The sequence below is a fragment of the Chiloscyllium punctatum genome, chromosome 17 (assembly GCF_047496795.1).
Source record: "Chiloscyllium punctatum isolate Juve2018m chromosome 17, sChiPun1.3, whole genome shotgun sequence".
NCBI lineage: Eukaryota > Metazoa > Chordata > Chondrichthyes > Orectolobiformes > Hemiscylliidae > Chiloscyllium > Chiloscyllium punctatum.
The window spans coordinates 41,619,871-41,633,254 of record NC_092755.1 but is presented as its reverse complement, the minus strand read 5'-3'; the positions used below and the strand labels follow the sequence as shown (position 1 = coordinate 41,633,254).

The window sequence follows — 13,384 nt, the reverse complement described above, 5'->3', positions numbered from 1 at the left end:
AGTGCAAAGACCAACTGTGGCTGAGAGGCATTCCCACCCTGTTGGGAGTCTTTCATTCTAACATTTAGAGTTAAGGCTTCTTTGTTTGGCATTCAATTAAAGATTTTTAGGGACATAGATCCAATGACCTCTAACATTCAGTTTCTGGCTCAGAGTATTAGTCAGGAATTATTGGGAGTGTGTGGCCTTCAGATGTATTCCTCAAACCATACATTTCTGGTGCAAGGTGGTAGCAGAGTAACAGGACTGTGGCGGCCCATCCACTCCCTTTTGCTTTGCTGCTTGATTTTACTTTTGCTTCTGCTCTTTTCTTTCACTTTATTTTCCTTTTCATCGGCTGTTTCCTTCTTTTCTGTGGCATTTATTGGCAGCACCGCTATGGTAGTGAGAGTGGGATGCAGGCGAACTGGCAGGCGTGGCCTCTCTTGGCGATAGGAGGTGGCAGCGGTGAGGACATTCTCCCCATGTTCAGAGCCAGAGGCATCAATACCAAGGTAAGGATGACAGCAAAGCTTCCTCAGCGATCAGGTGTGGCAATGCCGGCAGCAGTGTTCTCTTCAAGATAGCAGCACTGGCAAGGTCACATCTGAGGCTGAAATGGAACGTGTGGCCTGGCGGCAGCCTGGCCTTGTAGTAGAGCCAAGGGACTCTTGGTTGCGGGATAGTATGGGTTCAGTGATAAAGGCATGGTGCTTAAAATGGGGTGACTTCTGCATCGGTGGTTCTAGTGTAGACAGCGACGAGGCAGTGGAGGTCTCCCTTGTGGCTAGAGGCCTGCATGGACTAGTTCTGAACTTTTTACTTCATTATTTTTCTAATTTATTCCTATGACCTATAATGCTGGACAATTTATTTCTTTACTTTTCTAATTCGTTTTGTTTCCTAAGAGTATCTGTACCTCGATACCTTTGTATCTAAGATGGCGCTATAATGTGGTGACAGTAAACTTTTCACCAAACTGATTTAAGTACATGACAATAAAGCTAATTCATTCAAATTCAATGTGCAAAGGGCAATCATCCATTGAATAAACTTGAGGATTACACAATTCAGTATGCAGTGACACAACACATATCACACATGCTGTTGAAGTTTATGCAGCTAAAGTTCTTTCTTCCCCAAGGTCATGTTCCTTACAGAGAGGGCACACCAGAGCTTGGTAGTGATTATTCTTGCAGCCAGGTTCTCTTATGCCATTTATAGTTACTGACCTCTGCAGCTATTTCAGTCCAGTCTGGCTTTAGTTAAAAAATTACACAACACCAGGTTAAATCCAACAGGTTTATTTGGAAGGACTAGCTTTCAGAGGACTGCTCCTTCATCAGGTGGTTGAAAGCTAGTGCTTCCAAATAAACCTGTTGGAGTATAACCCAGTGTTGTGTGATTTTTAACTTTGTCCACCCGAGTCCAACACCAGCTTCTCCACATCAGTCTGGCATTGTCGGTTGGGAGAATCTCCTGTTGCCATCCCTAAGAAACAGAATGTCCTCTCTGTCCCTGACAGCTTGAAGGAGAACCTTCACCATCACTGGCATTACTGAACCATGTGGCCACTTTCCTGTGCGATCACTGATATCTCCACAGGTGGGTGGGGTGGGCAATACAGGTTGGTGATGCTCCTGGTTTGCAGAGGGTGAAATTCTATCCAAGTGTTTTTTCGCATATGGTATCCAGAGGTTGGAAGTCCTGGTGGTGATGAGACCATCCTTCCTAATGAAATTCAGCTTTCTACTGAAGAAGAAAAAAAAAATCAAGAAACATGAATCTGATCAACCCTCAAGCAGAAGAAATGCGTGCTTTTATGATCAATACAAAACTTCGAAGATTCTGTCCAAAGCTGAAAGAGTTTTCAGCCCGGACTGCTCAATGGACAGTCCTGAGCTTCCCAGTATCACAGATGCCAGTCTTCAATCCTCATTTGCAATCATTAGCAACAGAGTCTGCCCACAGACACTTGGCTTCAGTTTTACCCTCAACTCAACATTTCGGCCATAAGCCCTTTATCAGGAACGTCAAGTCTCCTGCTCCTCGACTACTGCCTGACCTGCTGTGCCTTTCCAGTGCCACCCTTTTCAACTCTGATTCTCCAGCAACCACATCCTCACTTTTTACAAAAAACACCTAACAGACTTGGCTAAACATGAACACAATAGCAGACCTTGAGAGGAGAGGCAATTGCTCTTGATGCGAGTGCAAGACCTGATTGAGCGCTACATTAAGGAACTCTTTAGTAAATTGGAAGTCAGGGCCTTTCCCTCCATGTCATCTTGATATAGAAATAGATCACCTTTTCTTCATCACTTTCAGGGCCAAATCTTGGAACGCCCTACAGCACTTGAATAGTTCAAGACAGCAGAGATTGCTAAGTAAGATCAGTAAAACTATTAATGCAGTATTGATGGTCACCATAAAGGAATTTAGGACAGTTTAATTGTTTTGTAGCCAAGTCAGTTTGGTAGTATTCTTCAAAAATACATGACAACAGAACTAGTTTTACATCAATACTGGCAAACTAATAGAATCAATTATCAATCTAGAGGATTTCCTCTGCGCAATCATCTGTTAAAGGGTATTTGCAAAGGTTGATCTCCCCTCTGCTCTTCCACGTTAAATACTGTTCCACACTAAAGACTGATTTCATGAAGCCAGTGGACCCATGTTATAAAGTATGCAAAGCCATTGTGGATCCAGACATGCTTATTCCCATGGGGACGTAAAAACACAGAAGGAGAATCAGAGTGAAAATCCAAAGATTGATTGATCAGAATTGATGATAGAGAACTATTCTTGTCACATGCACAATTGAAAATTTGTTAAAAAGCATACAGTCAGAATACTTTCCATGAAAGAGGTGGCAACTTAAATTCAGGAGTACTGATCTGAAAAGAACTGGATGTGAATTAGGATTTCCTTGGATAGGAGGGAGCAACAGACAAGTGGAAATATGCTGATTAGAATTATTCTTAAGCTGTAGCAGTATTTGGATTCAGAAAAAAAAACCAAAATGTGACTAATTTCAGTTGATCCCAAGTTGGGAAACAGTCAAATCTAAGACATCATGTATTGACATGAAGACAAAGTTTACAGGTGGGCTGAACTATGTAAATGAAATTCAATGTACAGAACTGTAAGATGCTGCAATGTACAGAATTGTAAATAGACATTGCTAACTTGACTTATGGATCAGCAGAAAAACCTAGAAGTAATAGAAGACTTTTTACATCTTATAACAATGACATTGATTGATTCTGACAGCACATGTTTAATTGCCAAATGCAAGTAAAAAGCTCTTGTGAAACTATCCAGCAAAAGAACTATAAACTATAGAAATCAAAAAGTTTCAAATTCAGTCCATGCTCTTAACTGTGTCTGGCGTCTAGCCAGTGTTGCCTGGAAGACACCAGGACTGTGGAATTTGCTGAAATTCATGTGGTTCCAGATGCATATTATATCACACAATGAGTACAGCTTAGAAACAAGCCATTTGGCCCATTGAGTCTACACCAGCATTCCAAAGAGCATTGCAGCCAGGCTCAATTCCCCCCTACCCTATCCCTGTGTTTCTAATGGCTAACCCACCTAACCTGCACAGCTCTGGACACTATGGGGCAATTTAGCATGGCCAATTCACCCAACTCGACATCTTTGAACCGTGGTAGGAAACCAGAGCACTCGGAGGAAACCAACACAGACATGGGGAGAACGTGTCAAACTCCACTCAGATAGTCACTCAAGGATGGAATCAAATCCGGGTACCTGGCACTGTGAGGCAGCAGTGCTAACCATTGCGCCACTGTGCTGCCCGTGCTATTATGGCACAACTAAAATGAGGTTGCACTGACAGTTGCATTCCACCAAAGAAAACAGTTATCAAGTCAAACTATTGCAGATGACATTCTTAAGTTAAAGATTGCATGGGGAGGGGCAGGAGCAGCAGGCAGGCATGACAGAAGAATGGCTCTCAGTGTCCAGAGGTTGCAGTAATACAGCAAATCATGGAGAAGTTGGCAGCTGCCATTAGAGAGACAAATCCAACGATGTCAGAGGCCCACCCCTGCAGTCATCAGCCAGTCTTTGGTCCTTAGGACCGAAGCCATGGTGACAGGGGGAACAGAGAATCTGGTATGTACAGCAAGAAACCCCCACCCCACTCTCACAGGGCAGTGCCAAGAGAAACTGCAACTAGGCCCCTCAGAAACCTCCTCTCAGGACACTGCAGAAGTGGACAAGCTCTGCATCTCCAATCTGCAGCACTCCCCAACCCTTCCACATTCATCTGGCAAGAAGACCCTCAGCATGTCTGGACTATCTGGATACAAACACCACACTACAGACTTGGCTGTCCAAATCTCCAGGGCAAACAGGCTCCACTGCCAGGAAGCACCTGGACCTCTGACTGCTAGCTGTACATTTCTCAAACCATGTTAGCCCTTCACCTCCCCCTCCACAATGGAACTCTGGGACTCACTGTACCCGAATCCCTGCATGGACTTTGGCAAGGACTACTCCCTGAAATTTTGAGACACGGCTGCTTGCAGTATGTTTGCAGCCTAAGCTACTGGCAGGTGATGCAGTGAGAGATAAAACAAGATAAAATGCCCCTTGCTGAGCAGCAATGCAAGCTGCCTCATTATGTGCCAATGAGTATAGTCATGACAAGGCAAGGCATGGATGTTGCAAGCATGCAGGTATGTGCTAAGTGAGTAAATACTGAAAGAGCAAACAAATACCCGAGAAGGAGCCTGATCTAATTGGAGAGTTCAATGCCCCTCCCTGTGTGCAGAGAGGCCTTGTACTAGTATTTCAATGCTAGCTGTCAATCCGCCCTGCAATGCAAAAGTGTGTTTCTAGAGAGCAATGCCAGCACATTGGAGAGGAGCTGAGGTAGTCATGAAGGGTTGGCAGATCTTGGACGCCAGGTCCATGAATGAGGGTCCCCATGAACCCTGAATGTTCAGAGAAAATGCAAGGTGAGTTCACCAGGTACCCACTCTGGTTTCTCAATTATTGGAACTGGGATAAAGTGGGGGGGTGGGGGGTGGGTAGGGAAATGAGGAAACTGGTGAAATCCACATTGATGACATGGGGTTGAAGGGTCTCGAGGTGGAAGATGATGCATTCTTCCTCCAGGCATTTAGTGGTTAGGGAGTGGCGACAGAGGATGCCCAGGATCTGCATATCCTTAGCAGAGTGGGATGGGGAGTTGAAGTGTTCAGGCACAGGGCAGTGCGATTGGCTGGCACGTGTGTTCTCAGAAGCGCTCTGTAAGTAGGCATCCAGTCTTCCCACTGTAGAGGAGACCGTATCAGGAGCAAACTGATACAGTAAATGACGTGTGGAAGTGCTGGTAAAACTGCAGGAGTTGCAAAACCTGCGCCCGCACCTCCCCAACATCTCCATCCAAGGCCCCAAAAAAACCTTCCAAGTCCATCAAAGTTTCATCTGCACTTCCACATGTCATTTACTGCATCAGTTGCTCCTGATGTGGTCTCCTCAAATTAGAACATAGAACATAGAAAAGTACAGCACAGAACAGGCCCTTTGGCCCACGCTGTTGTGCCAAGATTTAATCCTAATGAAAAATATAATAACTTAACCTATGCACCCCTCAACTCACTGCTATCCTTGTGCATGTCCAGCAGTCGCTTAAATGTCCCTAATGACTCTGCTTCCACCACCACCCGCTGGCAACGTATTCCATGCATTCACAACTCTCTGCATAAAGAACCTACCTCTGACGTCTCCTTTGTACCTTCCTCCTAATATCTTCAAACTATGACTCCTCATACCAGTCAATCCTGCCCTGGGGAAAAATCTCTGGCTATTGACTCTATCTATTCCTCGCATTATTTTGTACACCTCGATCAGGTCTCCTCTCTTCCTCCTTCTCTCCAGAGAGAAAAGTCCGAACTTTCTTCATAAGGCAAGCCCTCCAATCCAGGCAGCATCCTGGTAAACTTCTTTGCAGAGCTGAAAATGTGTTGCTGGAAAAGCGCAGCAGGTCAGGCAGCATCCAAGGAGCAGGAGAATTGACGTTTCGGGCATGAGCCCCTCCTCAGGAATGAGGAAAGTGTGTCCAGCAGGCTAAGATAAAAGGTAGGGAGGAGGGACTTGAGGAAGGGGCGTTGGAAATGCGATAGGTGGAGGGAGGTTAAGGTGAGGGTGATAAGGTGAGAGTGATAGGCCGGAGTGGGGGTGGGGGCGGAGAGGTCAGGAAGAAGATTGCAGGTTAGGAAGGTGGTGCTGAGTTCGAGGGTTGGGACTGAGACAAGGTTGGGGGAGGGGAAATGAGGAAACTAGAGAAATTTGAGTTCATCCCTTGTGGTTGGAGGGTTCCTAGGCAGAAGATGAGGCGCTCTTCCTCCAGCCGTCATGTTGCTATGGTCTGGCGATGGAGAACTCCAAGGACCTGCATGTCCTTGGTGGAGCGGGAGGGGGAGTTGAAGTGTTGAGCCATGGGGTGGTTGGGTTGGTTGGTCTGGGTGTCCCAGAGGTGTTCTCTGAAACATTCCACAAGTAGGCGGCCTGTCTCCCCAATATAGAGGAGGCCACATCAGGTGCAGCAGATGCAGTAAATGATGTGTGTGGAGGTGCAGGTGAATTTGTGGTGGATGTGGAAGTATCCCTTGGTGCCTTGGAGGGAAGTAAGGGAGGAGGTGTGGGCACAAGTTTTGCATTTCTTGCGGTTGCAGGGGAAGGTGCCGGGAGTGGATGTTGGGTTGGTGGGGGGTGTGGACCTGACGAGGAAGTCACGGAGGGAGTGGTCTTTTTGGAACGCTGATAGGGGAGGGGAGGGAAATATATCCCTGGTGGTGGGGTCCGTTTGGAGGTGGTGGAAATGACGATGGATGATACGATGTATATGTATGGTGGGGTGGTAGGTGAGGACCAGTGGGGTTCTGTCCTGGTAGCAATTGGAGGGGCAGGGCTCAAGGGCAGAGGAGCAGGAAGTAGAGGAGATGTGGTGGAGAGCATCGTCGACCATGCCTGGGGGGAAATTGCGGTCTTTGAAGACAGAGGCCATCTGGGTTGTTCGGTATTGGAACTGGTCCTCCTGGGAGCAGATGCGAGAGGGAAGAAATACAATAACTAACTATCACTGGAGGAAGTACGAGGGAAACTAATGGCGGTAAAAACTGATAAGTTCCTGTATCTTTTGGGATGCATCTTAGGATATTAAATGAAGTAGTTACTGAGACAGTGGATGAACTGGGAGTAATGCTAAGGTTCCTTAAATTCTGGAAAGGTCCCAGAGGATTGGAAAATGGCAACACTGTAATCAAAACAAAGAGACAAAAAATTTTTTTTAAAATATCTGTTATTGACAAAATGCTAGAGTTTATTATAAAAAGTGCAATAGCAAATCATTTAGAAACACAGAAGATGACCAAGCAGAGTCAGAATAGCTTTATGAAGGGGAAAGCATGCCTGCCAAATCTACTAGAATTCTTTGAGGAGGTAGTAAGCATGATAAAGGGGAAACAGTGGATGTAATATAGAATTGTAAAATCTCTACAGTGTGGAAGCAGGGCATTTGGTCCATAGGGTTCACACCAATCTTCCGAAGAGCATCCCACCCAGACCCATCCCCTACCCTATCCCTGTAACCCTGCATTACCCATGGCTAATCCACCTAGCCAACACATCCTTAGACACTATTGGCAATTTAGCATGGCCAATCCACCTAACCTGCACATCTTTGGACGGTGGGAGGAAACAGGAGCACCTGGAGGAAACCTATGCAGACATGGGGAGAAGAGGCAAACTTATACAGACAGGTGCCTGGGGCTAGAGTTGAACCTGAGTCCCTGGCATTGTGAAGCAATGGTGCTCATCACTGTGCTGCCCAAGTATCACACAAGTCTAGGTACATAAGATAAGAGCCCATGGTGTTTGCGGTAGTATATTAGCATGGAATAAGGACTGGCTAACTAATAGAAGATAGAGAGACGGATAACAGGAGGAATTTTTAAGGATTATGACTTGTAACCAGTTGAGTGCTAGTGCCACAATTATTTACAATATATATTAATAATTTGGACGAGTGAAGGAAATATATTCTCAAATGACACAAAACTGGGTGGAAAGGCAAGCAGTGAGGATGACACAGAGTCTGCAAAGGAATATAGACAGGTGAAGCAAGTGGGCAAAACTTGTTAATAGATTATAATATGGTAAAATGTGAGGTTGTGCACCTTAGCAGGAAGAACAGAGCATTGGAATTTTATTTAAATGGAGAAATACTGCAGAAAGTTACAGTACAAAGGTATTTAGGAGTCTTCATGCATAAATCACAAAAAGCTAGCATCCATGTTCAGCGGATAATAGAGAAAACAAGTGATCAAATGGTATTTATTTCAAAGTGAATGGATTTTTAAATAGGGCAGCATTACTAAGGCTATACAAAGGCATTAGTTAAACTACAACCTGAATACTGTGCAGAGTTTTGGTCACATTATCTAATAATGCGACCTTACATTGGAAGCCTGTCACAGAAAATTTATTAAGTTGATCCCAGATATGGAGCAACAGTTTTTCAAGGAGAATTTTTAAAAACATCATTCACAGGTTGAGGGCTTTGTTAGCTAGTCTAGAATTTATTTCCCATTCCTAATTGCTCAGAGGGTAGTTAAGAGTCAACCACATTGTTGTTGGTCTGGAGTCACAAGTAGGTCAGACCAGGTGGAGATGGCAGATTCCTACCCTAAAGGATGTTCGTGAACCAGGTGGGTTTTTCCTGACAATGGTTATGTGATCATCTTTTGACTCTTAATTCCAGATTTTTATTGTGTTCAAATTCTACCATCTTCCATGGTGGGATTTGAATCAGGTCCCTGGAACATTCCTGAGTCTCTAGATTAACATTCCAAGCAATGGTAACATTAATCGAGTGTATGGTGGTGGAAAAGCACAGCAGGTCAGGCGGCATCCAATGAGCAGGAGAATCGATGTTTCAGGCATAAGCCCTTCATCAGGAATTCATGAGATAACATTAGACCAAGTTAGTTGGACCTGTATTAGCTGGAATTTGAAAGATTGAGAGGAAACCTTATTGAAACGTATAAGATTCCACCAAGAATGTAATAGTGATTTACTGGGATGTTGTCTGGTCTGGAGCAATTCAGCTGGGAAGAAAGACTAGAAAGGCTGGGGTTAGTTTTTTTTAAGAGCAGGGAAGGATGAGGGTAATTTTGATCAGGGTGTACAAAGTTCTGAAGGCAAGGACAGGGGTAGATAGGAAAAAACTACATTCTGCAGAACATCTGATCAAAGTCAAAATGTTAACTCTATTGAATATTTCCAATACATTATCTTTCATATCAGTTTATTTATTTGTGTAGCTATTGTGTGGGAAGCACAGAAATAAATGATGTGATTTGATATGATCACAGACAGACATTATCTCACAGGATAGTGAGAATTGCACATACTTAAGAGTATCACAGTGCGGTGGCAGTGCAGCACAATTATATTTGCTAGAAGCCAGATATATTTACAGACAAGTATATGAAAGCTATACATCTCACACAGATCATATCAAGCAGCAGCAGTCCAGAATAGACAGCACTGACATACACACCCAGCCATGCTTTCAAACTTCAGAACATGTTGTTTAATGTTGGATGCTACTCAGTGACTGGACATCACTTGCTGAACAGTTTCAAACGTGCAAAGAATTAGACTAACACCTAATTTACATTTGTTAACTGTTGGCAACTACATGGAGCATCTCAAATGATCAGTCTGCAATAGTTTGTTCCTCTGAGTTGCACGGAGAATCTCAAATTAACGAAGTGGTAGGATGAAGGTAAAAGATACAAAAGAAGCAACATGGCACCCACCTGTTTGTGCGTTGTAAATGGTCATGAAGAAGCGTCCCCCAATCCCCATGCTGTGTGCATTCATGAGTCCAACACAGAGCAAACTGGCAATGGCAGCATCCACAGCCGAGGCATTCTGCCTCAGAATATCCCTGCAATGTCAGATGTCCAAACACAGAATAACAAGAGGCCAATCAGACCCTTGCATTTGTTTTGCCAATCAATTAGATAGTCTTAGAATTAGAATCATACATAGAAACAGACCGTTTAGACAAACCAGAGCATGCTAAACATAATCTCAACTAAACTGGCCCTCCTGTCTGCTCCTTGCCCATATCCCTCCAAATCTTTCCTATTCATGTACTTAGCCAAATGCATTTTAAATGTTGTGAAAAGTACCCACATCCACCACTTCCTTTGGAAAGTCATGAACCACACTGTGTAAAAAAAAAAGTTGCCCCCCATGTCTTTTTTAAAATCTTTCTTCTCTCACCTTAAAACTGTGCCCCCTGGGAGAGATCCAAGATGGCGGAGGTCTAACCGGCTGCCTTGCTGAGCTCTGCACCACAACTCAGGCAAAGTGGTGCTTTTACCCTCCTCACCTAAACTATCTTGGAGAAAATTGATAGTTAAATATTAGTAGAGTTGCTACATACCTTTCCTCTAGCAAGGGAAGATGGCTAGAGGCAATGGGTCGACTAAATTGCAACATGCAGGACTGGACACGTCCATGGCCACAGCTTTGGCCTACTCTGAAACCCCGATAGACTAGAGGGCTTGGCTGCAGAGTTCATGAAGATCCAGGAGATGATCGAAGTGTCGATCAAAGAAAGTCGCACCAGGCCAGAGCCAATCTCCTCCGTGCTACAGGAGCATGAGCAGGAGCTGGAAGAACTCAAGAAGCAAGTGGAGGAGGTCGAGTAGCGGATCACAGTGTCGGAAACTGTGGTCAAGTCCTCGGTGAGCGGATCCAGATCCTTGAGAAGTAGGCCTTAGTACAGCAGGTCGATAACCTCGAAAATAGAGGTCAAAGAAAAAAAATCCGTGTTGTCAGGCTGCCGGAGGGAGAGGAAGGCGAGCAGCCAGCCAGTTTTTTTTGAAGACTGGCTGCCGTGATTTCTTGGCTGGGAGGCCGAGGTGGGCTGGGTGTGGATCGACAGAGCTCACTGGGCTGTGGTGAAAAGGCCTAATTTGGATGAGCACCCCATCCAGTCCTAGTGCGATTCCAGTGTTATTGGAACAAGCAGAAGGTAATAGAAGCCTTCAAATTGCTAGGGAAGAATCCACTGGCCCTGATCTACAAAGGATCCAAGATTATGTTTCTCCAGGGCTTTTCTGCAGTGTGATTCGCAAAAGGATGTCCTTTGATGAGGTGATGAGACTGAGGGATCTTGGTATTCAGTACTCTACAAGATACCCAGCGATATTCCGTCTTACCCATGATGGGTCTGTGCATTTATTTGATTCATCAGATAAAGCGAAAAACTTTCTGGACACTTTAAAATAGACTGGATGATTTAAAGGATATGGACAATAATGGTTTTTCTTCCTCTTTTTTGTGTACTTCTCTCTCTTATTACAGAATGTGTTGTGGGATTTTTTTCCAGTTTTAATTGAAGTTAATGCATGGTTGCGGATGGGTTAGGTATTCTTCATAATACCGGTTTTTCTTTCCTCCTATGCTGGAGTCTAGGGCACAGTTCAAGCTAGGAGGAGTTATGGAGGTGTGTGTGGGTAGAGTAAATGCTCCCTGTGGGCAGGGGTAGAGTCCTCCATCAAGTGTCCTTTGTATTTGGTTTAGTTTGTTGGTTTTTAGTAGATGTAATTTTTGGAAGCTCTGTTAATGTAGTTTTAGTGTGTGTATTTTCTAGGCTCCATGAGTCTTTATTTATTAATACTCAGTGTGTTGTAAGTAAGGTTCTTCCACTCTGGATTCAAAGGTTGTTATAGAGGGACATGGCAAATTTCTTCTTAAATGGTGCACCTGGGATATTAAGGGGAGTCACTTGCCAGTCAAGAGAAAAAAAGTACTTGAGTCTCAGGAAAGAGATGGTTGATATCACCCTTTTGCAGGTAACTGACTGTGAAGATAAGGAACATCTAAAGTTACAGCAGGGTGGGTTTGATCAGGTGTTCTTTTCATCCTTTATCACTAAGAGCAGGGGAATGGCTACACTTGTTCAGTAGAGTCTCCCATTTAAGTGACTAGGTCACGTTAAAGATGAGTATGGGTGGGTTGTAATTTGTAAAGCCTTTATACATGGTGAAGAGTATGGCATTCTAAATGTCTATTGTCCCCTGGTATACACCCTGAAATTCCTGACAGGTGGACATACCAAATTGATTGCTCTTGAAACTCTATGTGCTATCATAGGGGGAGATTTTAATGGTCTCATGGACCCACGGTGGATAGAATGCCCAAAGGTCCCCGAACAATCTCTCCACAATCGAAACAACTGGTTGACTTACGTGTGGAATTGGGGCTGGTGGATGTTTAGAGATGTCTCCACCCTACGGGTAGGTACTTTACCCTTTTATCTAACCCACACAAGTGTCATACTAGGATTGATCCTTTCCTAGCCTTCTCGGTTTTTCTGGATTTGGTCATGTCCTGTACAATTGGAAATATTGCCGTTTGTATTCCTGTACAATTGGAAATATCACAGCAGTATATTTGGAGGTCAAGATTGAGGACTATGGAATAGGCTCACAGCATTGGTGAATGGATGCCTTTACTCTCAAGGACAGTAAGTTTATTGAGTACTTTCGAATGAGTTTAAAGTGTTCTTGACCATTAATTCGGGTAGAGCTAGCAACCAGTCTATATTTTGGGAGACTGCTAAGGCCTATGCTAGGGAGAGTAATTATCTCTTACTCGGCCCGTCAGAAATGACAGTAAAGAGAGCAGCAGTGTCTACTCGAGGCACAGCTGAAGGCAGCCAAGTTGGCATAGTTTGATAGGCCATAGGTGGCTAAACTACGGTGAGTCACAGCTCTTCGGGTGACTTTGAACTCCGTGCTCTCTCAGACAGCGAAGAGAGAACTCTCTTTTGCGAAACCAAGTTTGTTTGAGCATGGCGATAAACCAGGCAAATACCTGGCATATCTCACCAGGAAAAAGAATGCCCCCCAATCTACTACAGAGAAGGCACTGGGGTTCCTACTTGTGCCTCTAGAAAGATCCATGCTGCGTTTCGGAGATTTTACTCCGAATTATGCCAGTCAGAATGTTGTGAAGATAGATTGGCTAAGATGGAGTCTTTTTTATTAAGAACCTGGGCCTTCCAGGTGTGACCTCTGAACAGACATCTCTCCTTAATGCCCCCTTAACAGTGCAAGGGATACAGGAGGTAATAAATCAGCTCCCAAGCAGAAAGGCACCCAGCCCTGATAGTCTCCCTAATGAATGCTACAAAGAATGTATAACTATATTGTCAGGGCCGATGCTGGACATTTACAACTACTTGTACATTCATGACTGCCTCCTGCCATCCATGAGAGAGGCTAATATCTCTCTTATCCTAAAGAAAGGGAAGAGCCCGGAGGACTGTGCTTCATATAGG

General features: G+C 44.4%; 1 protein-coding gene across 1 annotated transcript in view; it reads right to left on the bottom strand.

Annotated features, from left to right (window-relative positions):
- The window catches only part of LOC140487638 (putative glutathione hydrolase light chain 3), a 79,327-nt gene that overhangs the window by 43,367 nt on the left and 22,576 nt on the right, over window positions 1-13,384 (bottom strand). The window contains 1 exon segment of the mRNA XM_072586926.1: window positions 9,843-9,973. Within this exon segment, the coding sequence (XP_072443027.1) occupies window positions 9,843-9,973 (131 nt within the window).